This window comes from Opisthorchis viverrini (assembly GCF_000715545.1).
Source record: "Opisthorchis viverrini unplaced genomic scaffold opera_v5_18, whole genome shotgun sequence".
Taxonomy (NCBI): Eukaryota; Metazoa; Platyhelminthes; class Trematoda; order Opisthorchiida; family Opisthorchiidae; genus Opisthorchis; species Opisthorchis viverrini.
The window spans coordinates 1,689,283-1,707,308 of NW_008751674.1; the positions used below are offsets into that span (position 1 = coordinate 1,689,283).

Consider the following 18,026-nt stretch of genomic DNA (forward strand, 5'->3'; position numbering starts at 1 on the left):
GCCCAAGCCTAGACAGGGGAAGTCGAGAGGCAGAGGTCGGGTTCGAACCACGACCTTCCGGTCAGTAAATTTGCGCTCTTACCACTCCGTCTGTCTCGCCCCGTTGGAAGAGAATAAGGATAGCTGAACACAGCATTTCAGCTACCAAACACAGTAATACGGAGAGATTATACTGCTCAAGTCAGTAAATTTGCGCTCTTACCACTTGGTCCGTCTCGCCCCGTTGGAAGAGAATAAGGATAGCTGAACACAGCATTTCAGCTACCAAACACAGTAATACGGAGAGATTATATAAACTGCTCAAGTCATGAAGTGTGATGCTTCCTTTCAGAGCTAGGATCATAGCATCTTGTTGTTGGTTTTCTCAGTTGCACGAAAACTCCTCGGTCTTTACGACCTGGGTTGTTGGAAGAAGTTCACCATGTGTTCACTGGTGTACACCCATATGTACCTTCACTTTTACGGCATGTAACGAAACAAAAAGGTTAGACGATATCGTGTTCATTGTTTCCTGGTGGAACATTCGCCCTGAACGTTTTGGAGTGAAATTTCCTGGGCTCATCAAAGTTTGGCTAGATTAACACATTCAGTTGTCTCGTTCAGTGATCACGTTCAAACTGTTTTTGAGCGGTCAGTTCGAAGCGTCAGCGAGAAAGACGTCGATTGCGTATTGCAAGTTGACTGTTGCAATCATTCTGACGCCAGTTTTTCCACGCTCCTGGCTCCACATAGACAATTGTCCGAATTACATCTGTCTAGAAGTCATGGACTGGGAAAATTGGGGTGTGGATTTAGGGTCTGCAATTGCTGTTGTATGCGAAATTGTTTGAGGGCCACCAGTTTTTTTCAGTGCCCCCCCACTCAACTTAGAATGAAATGTTGTTTCGGGAAATGCTGCCTCACATCGATGAGACAACACTGGCGTACGCGGACTTTGTGTGTGCTGATGAGTGGTTTAAGGTGGCTCCTGTGTCTGTTGGCTTCCGGTAGACGGTAGTTTTCAATTTTCCACCACTCTAATCTATCATACAGTCTAGGTAGTGTGCCCGCGGTGGCCGGTTGAGGTTCCCGATACGAAACCTTGATTGACGCGTGGGTTGACCAATCCTGAATGTCAAAAGAACGAATTGGGTTCGAAATTCTACGGTATTATTTACACAAGGGTAGGCAAATGTATACAACAGACCTCAATTATCTGCGTTCGTAGCGTCAACAAGTACACCAAGCGACGGCGAGCGGAATGTTGGGGATTGCGGTCTTCCCTTCTGACGACAATCTCATGATTCTCATTGGCTGTGCGATCATGAGAAAACAAGTCAAAGCAGGCTCAGCGAACGGGACACGAACGCGGCGAGATGGCCGAAGTGGTTAGAGCGCGGATTACTAACCTGAAGGTCCGCGGTTCGAATCTGACCTCCGCCACTCGACTTCCCCTGTCTAGGCTTGGGCAACCTGGCAGTATCCCAGCCCTCGTGCTTCCTTCGGGTGGCATGGCAGCTAAGGCACCTGAAGGGTGCTACAGCTGAACGCTTTATCTTTATCTAAGTAGGTCAGCTGCGCATATTCGCACATGCTCACACGCAAGCGTCGGTGGCCGTTGTGGCGATCTGAGAAAAACGAGTGGAGATTAAAAAGTGCATAGGCGGAGTAAGCAAATAAATGGAAGAATTATCATGAGGACAAGTTAGATTCCCTATCTCCATGCTAAATTTGATGTGAGGATTGAAACTATTGAGATAATCGTGGTAACTGTTCACGTCGTCATCATCATCAAAGACAACATCCGTGCTGACACTGATGCGTCACTGCCGTACAATCATAAGGTTCGTCCAATTATATTTAAAGCCCCAGGGTGAAATTTTTTTATTTAATCGTTCAGCTGTAGCACCCTTCCGGTGCCTAACTGCCATGCCACCCGAAGGTTGCACGAGGGCTGGGATGCTGCCAGGTTGTCCAAGCCTAGACAGGGGGAGTCGAGAGGCAGAGGACGGATTCGAACCACGAACCTTCCGATCAGTAATTTCGCGCTCTAACCACTTCGGCCGTCTCGCCGAAAGGAACTTGGTGCTGGACTCTCTCAAGCGAACAGACAGGTGCCCTGGCAAGAAACTGAGAGCACGAACGCGACTAACATCGATTAGCCGCCATTTCTTGCTATATCTTCATCCAAGCACAGGCGGGGTCACGGAGACTAATACAGATTTAGCTTTAATTAGCTGATTAGCTCTCCTTCCGCCTTAAATCTCGACCAACCCCGTAACCTAGTCACTTGACGAAGCTTTTGTCAAAAGCGAAACATTGCCCAGCAATAAATCTACCGCTTGTTCCCATACTCTTCCGAAAACGATGAATTCTCAATCGGTTACAGGCATTTTGCAAATGGCGACCAAGTAGTTTGACATTTTCGAATGCCGGAGACCTCTGGTTTCGATGTATCGTTGCTACTGGCTGTGATCCATGCCCATTTTGCCGTGTTACTTGCTAGGTCTCTCACGTTGAACAGGAAGTAAGTACCGAAGATCTCGCCGGAAAGTTGTAATTTCGTCGTTCCTCATCTCTCTCTATCTCTCTCTCTCTCTCTCCGGAGGACGATTCTCTGTTTCAACGTTCCGACCCATTTTATTGTAGTGTTCGCGTCATCTCTGTGACTTTGCAAACTTACTATCGAAAGTTCACAACTTTGCTCACTTGGATGCTTCATGGTTCGGCCTTGTGACGTGATATCATGGTTGTGCGCCGGTAAGGCGTGCGAATCCTAAGTTTGTTGCGTGTGGCGGTGAAGATGATAATACTCTTGCAATTCCCTTGTACCTCCTTTGTTTTCCGCAGCTCAATAACAATGTCCGGCATTAGTTTCCCCCCTCAATCAATACCCTATTAACTACCTCATATTTCCGAATCTCCCCCCTTAGGTCGATATTCATCCTCTCCTCTCGCTTCTCCTAGCCTCCAAGAAAGTTTCATTTTCCTAGGTCGCTTTTTTATCCCTACGGTTGCTTCAATCAATCAATTAGTCACTCAATCAGAATCGCTTTCCCCTGGGTCGGTTTTTATACACGGAACGTGTATGATTTTGTATGAATATGCATGTACAGTGTGTGTGTATACAAACGCCGAAACTCTTTAACCCGCGAGCCCCCCTCATAAGTATTACCGCCTTGTGGCTCCAAATGTCTTGTTCGCTAATCACTTTTGCCTTGAGCTTGCTTGGTATGTATGTGATGATTGACTGTTAGTGGCTTAACGGAATGCGTCGAATTTGCATGCCTCTGAGACAGCAAGAATGTTTCCGGAAACTATGGTAGTCGAGTTGTATGGTTTCGGCATCGTCGCTCCCGCCGACCACACTCATTAGTCATCAACGTGGAAGCAGGTCGGTCGATTGACGTTAATTTCGTGGTAACGAGCAGCACACGGTTCATTATTTCTTGATTCCTCTGTATTGTGCTACGTGTAGACCAGCTTCAGTCGGGTGGTTTCTTCATCAGATCTATTGATTGTGTAAAATGCTCTGATGTGGTGCTTCTCTTGACCAGTAGTGCAATTGCGCTGAGTATTCGGGTGGATTATTTAGAATAACTCATCTGAATATTAGTGTCAAACTATACTTCGCGTTTTTGGTCGCGAGAAAGCAGCAAACTGCTATTTGAAGGATGTGCGTATGTAGCGACTAAACTCACCTAATTGTGCCGCAACCCTAGCACAAACTGATGCCTGCCTTAATTGTTGATGAGGTAGCTGTTGATCTAAACAAAGTCATTCAGCTGTAGCATGGTTTCGGTGTCTAACTGCCATGTCACCCGAAAGAAGCATGAAGCCTAGGATACTGCCAGGTTGCCCAAGCCTAGACAGGGGAAGTCACGAGGCATTGGTCGGATTCGAACCACGGACCTTCCGGTCAGTAAGTTCGCTGTTTATCTGTTCGTTTTTAGCCGAATGGCAAACTGCTCACACTGCTAACCGGGAAGACGCTGGTCGGAAACTCCCCGGAGTTTCGCAAGGTAGATGATTGACTGTTAGTGGCTTAACGGAATGCGTCGAATTTGCATGCCTCTGAGACAGCAAGAATGTTTCCGGAAACTATGGTAGTCGAGTTGTATGGTTTCGGCATCGTCGCTCCCGCCGACCACACTCATTAGTCATCAACGTGGAAGCAGGTCGGTCGATTGACGTTAATTTCGTGGTAACGAGCAGCACACGGTTCATTATTTCTTGATTCCTCTGTATTGTGCTACGTGTAGACCAGCTTCAGTCGGGTGGTTTCTTCATCAGATCTATTGATTGTGTAAAATGCTCTGATGTGGTGCTTCTCTTGACCAGTAGTGCAATTGCGCTGAGTATTCGGGTGGATTATTTAGAATAACTCATCTGAATATTAGTGTCAAACTATACTTCGCGTTTTTGGTCGCGAGAAAGCAGCAAACTGCTATTTGAAGGATGTGCGTATGTAGCGACTAAACTCACCTAATTGTGCCGCATCCCTAGCACAAACTGATGCCTGCCTTAATTGTTGATGAGGTAGCTGTTGATCTAAACAAAGTCATTCAGCTGTAGCATCGTTTCGGTGTCTAACTGCCATGTCACCCGAAAGAAGCATGAAGCCTAGGATACTGCCAGGTTGCCCAAGCCTAGACAGGGGAAGTCGCGAAGCATTGGTCGGGTTCGAACCACGGACCTTCCGGTCAGTAAGTTTGCTGTTCATCTGTTCGTTTGTAGCCGAATGGCAAACTGCTCGCACTACTAACCGGGAAGACGCTGGTCGGAAACTCCCCGGAGTTTTGCAAGGTACACAATTCTGATGATTCCCAATAAGGATGAAACATCTACACAATCCTTCTAGGCTTTTCAGCAAGGATTAGCTTCACTTACAGGATGCGATCTCCATTGAAATTTCAAAATCTCCCCAAGCTACCAAGAATATCCTCCCTTAGCGCAGCTTAGTAGAACAGAGAATGCTTGAAGTTGCAGTCGTACGCTCGATGTTGGTAGGGAATGCAGTCCATATGGCGGCTCAGTATGATTCCCTTTCGATGGCCAATTGCTTGATGGCGTCCGGCAAACACAGGTACTTTCTCACAGATCTCTCGTCGCTTGTATCTAGTCCGTTGAATGATGTTTACTGTAGTCATCTTTGGACATTTCGGATGGCTAAGATGATTTTTAGTTATCCGTGGTTGTGAGGGGCTTTCTGTCCAATCACGGGAAGCAATATGGGCGGGTGGAATTAGTGTACCTCGTTTTCATTCAAAACCCGAATAACAGTGATATTTACTTTCGACCAGATTGACCGTCAGTCGCATGATGGACCTGTTTTAGTTAGACTCGATTGTGCAATGAGTGAATCCCGTGTGGCACCAAAACCATCGGACCGAAATCACTCTGAACAAACGGTCCCTCCTTAAGGGTAACCACTAAAAATGTGAAAAAACGTTTCTAGGATGGACTTTTCTACGCTCTACCGGGAAACCGTTCTCCCCGAATGAACACAGTGTTTATCCAAAAGACTACCCTCTTCCGAACTTTGTATTCGTCGCGTAGGTTACAAATAAATCCCTGACCACAGCGAACAAATCAACGCCCATCACCAGACTGCTCCGCCTCAATGATAATGGAATTTCAACTGTGTTGTCAGCCAGTGCACTCAACATTTTTTGGTGTTGTACTACAAATCTGTTTTGAGTACTTGTACTCAGTCTTCATATGTATAACAGTGATTCATTTGAGGCAATCACGTGACATCAGTTAAAACGAATTACATGGCGCAGCTGGCTGCTAATCCTTCCTACGCTTCGTTATTTTGTTCACGCGACAGCATGTGGAACGAACAAATTTGCCTTGCTATGCGTAGCACCTGTGTGATTTGAACTTCTTGATTGCGGTCTTTAAACGCGTAACTTTCAGGAAGACCGATATGCCTAGCTTCGTTTCAAACAAACCGAACTGATTATTGGTTGTTTTGTAACGTAGCCCATAGTCCTTGGTGGTCCCTTCAGCATTTTGAATCCAACCAAAACTCCTTGGAGCCAGATAAAAGTGTTAGCTTCCTGGACTGGTCTCTTCTGAAGGACGACCGTGTCTTAATTTGACTACCGCCCCCATACCATTGGTCTGCATATCTTTCAGTGTAGCTCAGATCCACAGAGTTACTCAGCGTTCCCTGCTAACTCCTAAGGTTTTGGCCCTAGAGAGCGTAGCACTTGCAAAAAGACATATGCGACCAGTGCCGTGGTCCCAGCTTGTTGAGGTTCCCGATACGACGGAACTTTGAATCATGCGTCGCTGTGACGATCCGGAATATCAAAGGGAAGAATCGGATTTGGAAGTGTACGCAAAAGTATGCAGCAATTCATTGTCCAAGTTTGTGGCGTCAACACCTGTCTGAGTCTGTCACTGACCGACCCAGTGTCAAGTTCGCACACCAGACAACGGCGATCGGAATGTTAGCTCAATAGTGTGGGTTATAGTGGTATCTTCTTAGACCAGTCCCGTGATTCTGAGTGGTAGTGCGATCGCATGGAAATCACAACAGAACACGTCAAGGCCTTTGTGCCACAGTTACTGTGCTCCTTCCCTTTTTGCCGCCTGACTTCACTTTGCCAGTTAAGACCATGTTATGAAAAAATCGTTCGGTGCCTAGCTGCCATTCCAACGGGAGGGGGCACGAGGGCTGGGATAGTGCCAAGTTGCCCAAGCCTAGACACGAGCGGTCATGATACCAAAACAACATGGCATGAAACAAGGTACAACCACTGTTATAATGAACTCTGTAATCCGTGTCGCTCCATTCTTGATGTGTGTCCAAATTGCTGCCGAATTGAGGTGATTTGAAGATTGGCTGCACTGTCCATTTGTATGCCATGACGACGCGGGAAGAACGTGACATCCTAAGACGTCGGCAACGTAATAGGGAGCCATTGCCCTGTGGCGAGTGACCCATATGCCTTTTTTTGACGAACAATATAACTGCATAAGTTTGTTGCTTTTGTAAGTTTTTCCGGTCATAGACGATAGTCCTCTACTACTACTGCGTAAACAGACAGACAGTCTGTTATGCTTTGACTACGCGTCTTGCTGTTGGAAAAAGCCGGTTGGCGCTACTTACCAAAGGACACAAACAGTCCGCTCCCGACAACTGAATAACACGAGCCGTTTAGATGTATGGGAAACATGGGTAACTAGTTTCGTCACACTGTGGACGTACATCACAACGCACAGTTATCCTTCCCAATTTGCCTCCCCTAAATAATCACTCATTCCGATAGCAACCATTTTATCCAGTGAACTTTACCACTGGAATAATGGGCCACCCAAGCGGTACGGGAAAATCTTTTGACAGTTCATATCGTGCCGCTCTACAACAGAGTCGACCGTTTTTCTAAAACAACCAAGTGATGCGTGTTGTTTGGCATGGCGGTGGATTTTTCTGAAGCTTTGACGGGCCTACATGAGCGAACGCTAAGCAGAACTTTGGTCGTTACGCGCGATGCGCACTCTTGGTGACGACTAGTGAGCTTGATAGTTGATTCCATCGTGCAAAGGAATGGTTCGTTACTTGTGTGCAGTACAACGAATCATATGCGTACCTTTGAGTGTGGGTTCAGCGGTGTTTGGTTATCTGTCCTNTCGTCACACTGTGGACGTACATCACAACGCACAGTTATCCTTCCCAATTTGCCTCCCCTAAATAATCACTCATTCCGATAGCAACCATTTTATCCAGTGAACTTTACCACTGGAATAATGGGCCACCCAAGCGGTACGGGAAAATCCTTTGACAGTTCATATCGTGCCGCTCTACAACAGAGTCGGCCGTTTTTCTAAAACAACCAAGTGATGCGTGTTGTTTGGCATGGCGGTGGATTTTTCTGAAGCTTTGACGGGCCTACATGAGCGAACGCTAAGCAGAACTTTGGTCGTTACGCGCGATGCGCACTCTTGGTGACGACTAGTGAGCTTGATAGTTGATTCCATCGTGCAAAGGAATGGTTCGTTACTTGTGTGCAGTACAACGAATCATATGCGTACCTTTGAGTGTGGGTTCAGCGGTGTTTGGTTATCTGTCCTGGTCAAAGCTGAGGACATTCCCAATAGTTGATGGGGTGAATTACCCGAAACAGGGTGGATAGTGCGCATGGAAACTTAGTTGTATTACTCCAAATCCTTAGAGGGTCGCCTCATGAGACATCCTTGTCCATCATGAGTGAACTTCAGCTGTTTCTGGTTAGTGTGAAAGTCCCAATTAATGTACAGCTGTTGAGGGCAATTAATGAGAAGGTCACAGTACTGTCAGATGATAATAAAGCCACCAGACTTTTAACCGGTTATTTGCGTAAACGGTTGCCAAGCAACGGAACATCTAGAATTAAAACAACGCAAGTTTCAAGCACTGTGAGGAAGCTTCCTGGAAGTCAGACCAATTTAAAATTGCACCGAAACCTATTTTTCCTTGTGTCCAAAATATAGTTACCTTGATAAAATTGTTACTTCTAAAGTTACTCCACGAGCTAAGTAATACGTCGCAGGCATTAGCGCGTGATTTGGAAACGTTATCCGAAACTCACTTCTCACAACTTGGTGTTTTTTGAACGGAAATTCGCGACATGCTTTATCTCCGACAAAATGCACACGCCGCATTCATTTTATTCGGCAGTTAGACAACCCAAATGCGTAATAAATTGCGTCAGCTTCACAAAGCGGAAGATGATTTCATACATAATCCAACGCGTACTTATAAATTCAGCTCAGTGGGCCAGTTCTGACGTACCATTTGTCTAACACTTAAAAATGTCTCTGATTAAAAGTTCACAAAGCCTTTGGCAGAAAAGAGACAGAAGTGAAAATTCGACGGTGTAAATGACGATCACAGCAGTGATGAGTTTAATTCATCATTTGTATGTATATGTTTGTATTCCACATAATGGATACTTTGATTCATCCGGTTATACAGGCGAAAAAAGTGGTTCAGATGCAACCTGACGGATTTTTTTCAGCTACTGAAGTTCGCTACGCGGTTCACGCTGATTCCTTTCTTATCTGCCAATGAAGCTACAGATCGAATGACCACTCTCCGGTCATCAAAGCGTTCTATTGTGCACCGCTGGAGGCCAACTCAGATGTCCAGTATATGACCGGCAAGGCTGATTTGTTATGGGCGGCACTGCTGTGGAAACGGCCGGTGATTTTGAACAAAAGACACTGAGCGTTACAAAATCAATAAAAAAAGTCGTTGAGCTGTAACGCTACATAGCTGCCATGTCACTTGAAAGAATCGCTAGGACTGAGGTATTGTCGGATCCGCCAAGCCGAAACGGGATCTGGATCACTTGGGCTTCCAATCTCTAACTAAGCCAAATCTTTGAACATTCTTTGATCCTAAAGGAAACTACTCACAAGGTTGCTGAAAACTCGAATATCGTGCCAACTGAAACACGAGGCGGCCTGTGTGCAGCACATTCAGTTGTAGAATATCATAAACGAGAGATTCAGTTGAGTCTCTCGTGAAACCCAAATTGATTTGCAAATGAGTGTATTCTTTGATCCTGTTTTGTGCGGATAAACCGAGATTTCTGTCAATTGGAGCGGATAGTTGATTTTTTTTGGAATATTATAGTATTGTGTTGATCATTCACGTCTCAGATCGCCGCTTTAAACCTCCGTTGAGCTGAGTAGCGCAACTGGCGCCAGTGCGGATCGGCTAATCAGCTCTAAGAAACGTGCTTTCACCTATGCGGTATTGATCAGTGACTAGAATGCTCATACAACTATGGTTGCTTCAACGTGGCTCTTACAGTGTTGTTTGCGATCATATCAAAGCCCCATTATTGAAATCAAGCATGCATTTGGGGTGGCTATTCAAAGGCGATTGCAGTACGTCTATTCAGTCCTGCTGCCACTCCCGCTAGCAGTGCATTACTTCAGGAAGTTACCCCCACGAGCTTCACCTCGTGAAAGACATCGATGACTGGGGAGATACTGAAAGGATGGTTGGTATTGGACAATATCCTGTTATCTGAGCTTGGAATTGTACGCAGTCTTGTGCTTACTCTTGAATTGTACTTTAAATGCCACTCAGAGACGCGTGAATTCAAGCAAATTCCTGTTTGCCACAAGTATCACCCGCTTAATCAAGCTTCAGCATGAGTGAGCGATTCCGCTTTTGGATAGGCCATTGATGAATTCTTTGTAATGGCGACCCACTGTACTGACAACGCTCTGCGTGAACTATACTTCAAAAATCTGCTGCGTGTTGAAACTGGCACTCGACCAAATGGCCGTATGGGGAAGAGCATCTTTGTCGCTGCACTTAAACCTAGCGATATGGCTACTGATCTTAAATATGTGATAACGCACATTCTGTGAGAACAAAGATACTTGGAAGCGGCCTAACTCTCGTGCATCGTCCAGTCGACTCTATGAACTCCTGCTCAGCGCTATCCTATGCCTCTGGCTCCCGAGTAAGCTGTTCGCGAAAAATTATGCATAGTGCATTCACCTTGTGGGAATGCACTAGTACAATTTTAAACAACGCACCTTATTGCATCCATCATACGTTTTGATCTATCCCAACTGTGATCACCAAGTTTTCTTCTGGTCCTGCTGTCCAAATACACGTTGCCATGTCATGTCACAGTTAGCTACTTGGTTGATTAGAACATGTGTGATTGCTGTGCCGCTACGGCGTGCAAGTAACTGTTCGACCCCTCGCTGAAATGAGCCGATTAAGGCTGAGTATACTGGTTGTGTATATCTTTCGTAGCAAATCCGTGGCTCTGTGTGTTCGACTGAGTGACTGCTCACAAAAACAACCCCACGGAAAGAACTCCTTGGATGGCATGGCTCTTGATGTTTTGTTCGGGGCTTATCAGGATACTAGTGCAGTCCCGATTTGGCCCATCGAGGAGAAGTACTTATGGAAATTTCATGTTTGAATTTAGAACGGTCGGCGTAGACGAAGAAAACTACGGTCACATTTGGCCTCAGTTGGTTTTAGTAGGGTATATTTATTGGAATATGTTGGAATATTGGTAGCTCAGGTGCATTAATTGGCAATTGATCAGGCGGCTGTTGATCTGTTCGCCGAGCTTGGCAATTAATGGATTTGCAAACGTTTCGTCGAAGTAGAACGGGGTTGGTATTAAACTGCCTTTGCTCCACCCCGTCCCAAAAGAGGACCACAAACGTTGAGTGGAGCTGTTTGGTCTTTATTAGGAGAGAGCAGACGCATGTTAGTTGCTGACTTGAAACGTTGCGGAGGTCTCCTTTAGAGGATCGTCGCATGCCCGGGCTCGGGGACGTCCACCCATGACAACTCCCGCGATTGTTTTATCGTACTGCTCGTGTACTGCGCGTTTGTTCCACTCGAACGCAGGAACCAGCGGCCATACAGTGCAATATTCTAAACGTACTGTAAAGCCACCAAAAGCAATTCCAACTTCAAATTCATGATGGGTGTGACACATACAGGCGGTACATTCGCTCGTGATTTCTTTAACATGCAGTATCGGTGTTGTCGACATTCCATCTAGAAAAAACCCCACCACCACCACCGCCGCCGCCATAACTTGGGTGTGGTGGTACAGACATTGTGAGTCATCCCCAACCATCATTTAATCAGGCCGACCAATTTTTGACACGGGTGTTGCTGACATTGATGACAGTGTTGCGAATCGACTCGCGCTCAATCGATGCACAGCATCCGATTTCTGTTGATCTAGACTAATTCACCTCTTCACCTTGGCCCCAGTAGAACAGATGCCAAATGTTCACACGTTCACACACATGTTTACACGATGAGCGAAAGTTGGTTTTACTATGAGAAATAGCTGATTCCAAAACGTTTGCTATCGAATGCGAATGATGGCTGAGTGTCGCTGAAATTTACGCATGGCACATTGCCCGTTGCATTACAAATGATTCAAGCGTACTTTAGCTAATTCGGCGCTACTTCACCTCTCCTGCGAACGACTATACTATTACTCTTTCAGCTGCAACACCCTTTCGGTGCCCAGCTGCCATGCCACCCGAAGGAAGCACGAGGGCTAGGATACTGCCAGGTTGCCCAAGCCTAGGCAGGGGAAGTCGAGAGGCAGAGGTCGGGTTCGAACCACGGGTCTTGCGTTCAGTACATTCGCGCCCGAACCGCTTGAGCCACCTCGCCCTGTGAATGACCTTGATTCACAACCGAGGCAGAAACAACGCGACTACTTGCCGCGCGCTGTGCGCCGTATTTTAACCCTGTCTTCTTACCACATATTGCTGCCCCTGCTTAATCCAGCTGTCATTGCATTCATGGAGTTCATAGTGCTATTAGTGTTCTTTGTTAACAACAAAATCACTTGATAAATCAGAAGACAAGAGACCTATGTTTTGAGAGCGTGAGGTTACAACAACTAGGTGCACCTTAATCGAGCCAAATACAATACCAAAAATAAAAAGTTTCAAACGGTGGACTTATCGTTCTGAGTGTAAGTTATAATAGTTCCTCCGAGTTCGTTTGGGTGCAGGTTTCTTCTGGCAGATTCACTGCTTCACGTTCCTGGTTGTCCGCAATTTTCGGTATGTTGAGCCGGTTTGTGTTCTGACGCGCGCGTGATGCGTGTGTGTGTGCGGTTGACCGTGTTCTGTCCTCATATATATACGTCGTTGCAATGAGTAGAACGTGAAAACAATAATGGGAAATCACCTGGCTTCCTTCAAAAGGTCATGGAACGGGAGTTGACATGTTGTCGTATTCACGTCACGATGTTCACGCGTGATTGTGAGACGGGTAAAACGGAATGGGGGTAGTAGTGGCGCCGGTGTGAAATTGATTAGAGGAATAATTAAGCAGAAGGGTAACCGTTACAGTACCATCGTAACCGAGTTTGGGACAACGATGATCTTGACTGCCTCATTGGTACGAACGCTTGCAAAGTCTAACGACAGACCAGTTTTCATCAGCGGAGCTAGCATAGCGGTTGGGATCTTGGTGGTTTCGTTCCCCGTTATTCTCGTGTTATTCTCTCACGCCAGTTGTTTGTCTACTCCTTAACTCACGACCGTAGTCAGCTGACCAACTATTCGCATCCATCTTGTTTCCTCCAGGGGCCCAACTGACGGACCAAAACGCTGCCCAGCACAGTAATTGCCAGTGCTAGTGGAGTCTCGCAGAGCCGGATGGCAATTGTCGGTTTGTGAAGTAGTCCCCTCCGACGTTACCAACAATACAGTTGGAAATGCTCATGTACCTCTCTCTATTGTGCATCATATACAACCACACTGTGGATCTTGTTGTCCTGCTGCCCATCCTCAACTCCATCGCCCGATATCTCCACATTTTGTTTTTGTCATTGGTTGATGGTATCTTTTTTGACTGACCATGCGATAAAGTCACATGACCCATACTACTTGCGCTGCATTTGTTCATTATGCCTGCGCCTTTTGTCGCGCATGTGAATCCACTACTTCTCGGTCAACATTCCGTATAGCACATCCCCAAGCTGGTCTGTGAATTCAATTATGTGTGCCCCAGGTTGTGGCTCTTTTCGTTCCATCACTATTATCACTTTGATGTTTTCGACAGATGGCCGCTCCACATGTGTCGGGCGCATTCCGATGTTTGCTTTGTTGACATATTTATTCGGTTTTTACTTTCTAGAGCATCCCATAGCCCCCGTTTTTCTTTATCTTTTACTTGTTATCGACTACTCTATATCATCTATAACTTTATATCTACCTATTTTTTTGTTTACGGTGATCTATTTCCGTGCAATATGCGCCCCAAAACCATGACTGTTTTGCTATCACACACCTGAATTGGCGACCCTACTCATCTCAATTCCGCTCTCTTATCTCCCCCTCAAAAAAACCCCGTATACTGTGTGTAACCAGTGACACAAACAGGGGCTGATATGTGTGAAGGTCATTTTTTCTCCTTTCGATTCCAGCTGTTTTTTTCTAAACTTGTTTATCTATTTATCATCAGTTCTCCCTCCATGAACGCAGACAGACATTTGGACACACATTCCAACCGCGTGATGTTTTGCTATAGATACTATTTCAATTCTCTCCCTCTCTGTGTTGCGTGCGCACCCTGCGTACAACTTGTTCTGCTGCGCACATGAGCAAATATAGACTTGGGATGCATTAACATCAATGTTGATACCAGCAAGTTTCTTCCTAAATTTCCGTCGGGCTGGCCTGTTCAGGAAATGTCGCACTTTCTGTAGTCATCTTGAACTACTGATTCAAATGCTATTGTTTTTTCACTCTAGTGACAATGTCCTGATTTCAACAACCATTGACCTATTCGTATCCACATGGCTAAATTATTTTGGTAAGTCTAAGGAGGGTCGCTGGACGCGGACTCGAGTTTCGTTCCCATTGTCACTCGTCGACTGTCTGTGTTTTTGAATCCCGAGCACCTGCTCCGATAACAGTAAAATACCTAGTTTGTAAATGTGTGTATATTCGCTAATTTCGTGCAATTTGGTTTCAAGTAGAACATAGGGTTGACGGAAACTCGGGGACTGCGCCTACCTGATGTGCCCCGAGAAGGGCGAAACCGGTCGTGGGCTGTCGAGGAGTTTTCAGCAGTGCATTACGAAAATCCCAGTCCATTGCTCCCCCATTCTGGAACGGGCTAGTCTCCATAACTCCTTTAGGACAGGAGGATGACTGCCAACGGGGTTTCCAAGAGTCTGGGAACTGCTCACAAATAATTGACTATCAGTCTACCGGTAGTCAAATCTGCTCGACCTCCGTTTCAAGGTACACGATGCGTCAATGTGATTTTTCGAATAGGTCTCAAAACCAATACAAACTTGTGTCAACTAAAGGTGACCCAGAGCGCTTCAAGTCTTGGTGAACGCAGTGCCACGCATTCCCTGCGTGTATTTCTCGAGCCTGAATCTGCGCATACGATTGGTTGTGCGTACGTCTAGTGGTTGCTCGCGAAATTCACATCCACGACAGAGGACTGCATTGACTGGTTTACCAATCAGTAAGCACCATTGGTTACCCACTTAGTGAGACTGCAAACTTGGTAAGCAGCCGAGGGCAGTGTTCATACAACGAGGGAGTCAGATAGCGGGATAGAATTGACATTGCTAGTCAGTCATCTGTTTTTTTTTTTCATAAAAAAAGAACCCATGGTGTCATCATGCAACGATAACTGGACTGCGAAGGAATCGGTCGCTCACATTGCTTCGCTCAGCAAATTGATCTGAATTCGTTCATCTTTGCATGTGTTGTTCGTTCCTTCCTAAACGCAACTTCTGTACAGTGATTTGAGTTCCTTGACAATTCACTGTGCTCAAGAAGCTATTGTTACTATATGAGAACAGATGCGGTAGCCGCGAGCCACAGTTTTCTTCCAGCACAAACGTATTCCCCGCCTAGGCATGAATGTCTTTGAAACCTAGATAAGCTATTTCATGACTTGTTTGTCTTACGTGATAAGGAATATCGGTCCTGCCTAAGTAAGGCACAGTATTTGCAACCATTGTACGTTCTACGGCTTTGATAAGGTGATCCAGTTGAGTGAACATGCTTTTCTCCTGCACAACTATCGGCGGTGTGTTTCACACGCAGCTCTGGAAGAGGTGTCCGTTGGCCTAAAGTAAGGGCAACGGGACAGAACGCGTTGGAAACATCCATGCGTCTTTTCGTAACTTCTGTCACGACCTGAGGATCGTTAAATATGGACAAAACGCGCAGTGTTTGTTCGGTTTGTCCAGGGATTTCATGCACGAGTGGACAGTGCACAGGACGTGACAGATGACACAAAACGCAAGAAACACAACCATCATACACCTCAGGAGTCACTCAGATAAAACACTGAGTTGATTTTCGATCAGCGTTACAGGTGATTTTGAGATGTAATGGAGTGTAAATTCTGTTGATTTGCTTCATTAGCTCTTTGTTCGTCTCATTAGTTACAACAAGACACTTCGAAATTTATTGATTGGGATATATTACCTAACTCAGACACCTTACAGTGTACTGTAATCGCTTTGTTTATGCCTCTGCCTTGTCCCTCTTTTGTCCTGGTTACAAAGTTCACTCCCTACTTGTTTTCTTCCCATTTCTCTATTCCCAAATGCACGGGTGATGTGAACTGAGGGGAAATCCCGTGACCTGTTCCGGTCGACTAAGCCGAGTCATCGACCAATCGTAAAGCTTTTTTCTGTTACAGTCTTCCTTTATTCACCTGAGACTTTGGGAGTATCTTTAACCTGGAAGTCTATGGGCATTTCCCAACATTTTTTATTGAGTAATCTTTGGATAATCAATCTGAATGCACATGAAAGTTAACAGGATCGATATGGTAATACGCTCTTCAGCAACCTTGTAAGTAGTGTATTACGTCTATACAGTGTATCGTGGTATCTCAAATATCGTACCAACTGGAACATCTGGTGCGGGACAGTCAGTTGCTTAAGGACATAAACGGGAGATTTAGCTAGGTTCCGGGCTAGTCTCCCGTCAAAACCAAATTGATATCGCTAGCTTTGATAGAGCTTATGTGCTGATGGTACGAACAGACCATGTGGATGACCTTTCCGAAGCCATAGTCATCCGTATACTCACTTATATGGGGATAGTTTGCAACTCTATCCTATTTTCTCTTCGAGATTCTATTGTGAAGTTATCGAGAGGTTCTTTGGGGCGAGATGGCCCAAGTGGTTAGGGCGCGAAATCACTGATCGGAAGGTTCGTGGTTCGAATCCGTCCTCTGCCTCTCGACTTCCCCTGTCTAGGCTTGGGCAACCTGGCAATATCCCAGCCCTCGTGCAACCTCCGGGTGGCATAGCAATTAGGCACCTGGAGAGTGCTACAACTGAATGACAGGTTGTTTGAAATTTATCTGGATATCCTAACATGAGGAAGGTACTGAGTGCTGCTCCTTTTTGCTCATTCATCACTGACTCCAATTCGAGAATTCTACGGCACATACTACATTTACCACTACTATTGTTTACTTTTGAAGAGCATGGTCACAAACATAGCAATTAAATGCACGCGATGAAGTTGGAAGTGTTACGGTGAATATTAGATAAAGTGTGGGAAGCGCCTCATTCGAAGTCATTCCACCAGCGGTTCCAGTTAGACGGGTTGAATCCCGACGTATGTAAGAATGTTTAATATGGGAACACGCGTGTAAAGACCAAGAACCTAAGAAAGGACGAACACTGCTGAATGCTCTTGAAGGCGCGGCAAGCAATAGCATAGTCAAGACTCGCACCTCAGGCACAAGGAGTCCGTCCTGGGTCTGGTGTGAGATTCACTGGCAAGAAAGTACACTCAACACCATGTATCATGCATAGAAGCACGCAGATAGCCCACAATGGGAAGCGAACACAAGTTACTGACTGTGACCCTAGGAAGTCTCAGTCCAATAACAGCCTTGGACGATTAAGACATATTAAGCTATGTTAATTAATCATCGGTTGGTGGATCAAAAATTCGACATCACAATCACGATTACACATAGGGCTGGGATAATGGCGACGGAACAATCATCAGCACGGTACTTCTGATTCTTCTCATTACAACAGTCACTTCGCGCCCATCCGAGACTATCACAGTCCATCACAGTTGCTTGGCGCTACCGAAGAGCGACTAGGTCAGGCTTGAATAAAGACGTCGATGTAAATACTCTCAACTCCTCGAGGACAACGCACCCCATATGACGAAGTTTCGCTCGTAACCCGAGTGTGACGAGCACATCGAGCATCATATTCGATTCAGCAGGCCGGCACAATGTGCACCAAACTTTCCACTCGACCACGGTTTCCACGACAGAAGATCTGGTCACGGTGACTATGTGGCGCGCTTCTAACTCTCTTCCTTAGAAAGTTGCAAAAGCTGATAAATGCACGCGTTCAGGACACACGCGATTCGAGAGAGGCAAAGTGACCAACTCTCGCAAACTGCCATCACCAGCGCTCTTGTGCAGGCGAGCACCCCAAACAGCCACCATTTACTTGGTGTTTACGCATGCACTGTGAACTAGTATCAGAGGCTGAGATCCCGAACAAATGCAT

General features: G+C 45.9%; 3 protein-coding genes across 3 annotated transcripts in view; 1 reads left to right on the top strand and 2 right to left on the bottom strand.

Moving 5' to 3' along the window:
* T265_01677 (hypothetical protein) overlaps positions 1-18,026 on the top strand; it is a gene marked incomplete at both ends in the record, with an annotated part of 48,801 nt that overhangs the window by 10,902 nt on the left and 19,873 nt on the right. The window lies entirely within an intron of this gene.
* On the bottom strand, positions 868-9,535 carry T265_12827 (hypothetical protein; the record flags this gene model as incomplete). The annotated part of the gene is made up of 3 exons (XM_009165788.1): positions 868-1,107; positions 1,815-2,098; positions 9,391-9,535. Coding segments are annotated over 3 exons (669 nt in total), but the record flags the coding sequence as incomplete, so codon positions are not given.
* T265_01678 (hypothetical protein) lies at positions 11,226-11,606 on the bottom strand (the record flags this gene model as incomplete). The annotated part of the gene is made up of 1 exon (XM_009165744.1): positions 11,226-11,606. The coding sequence occupies one exon, from the start codon at positions 11,604-11,606 to the stop codon at positions 11,226-11,228; it is 381 nt and encodes a 126-aa protein (XP_009164008.1).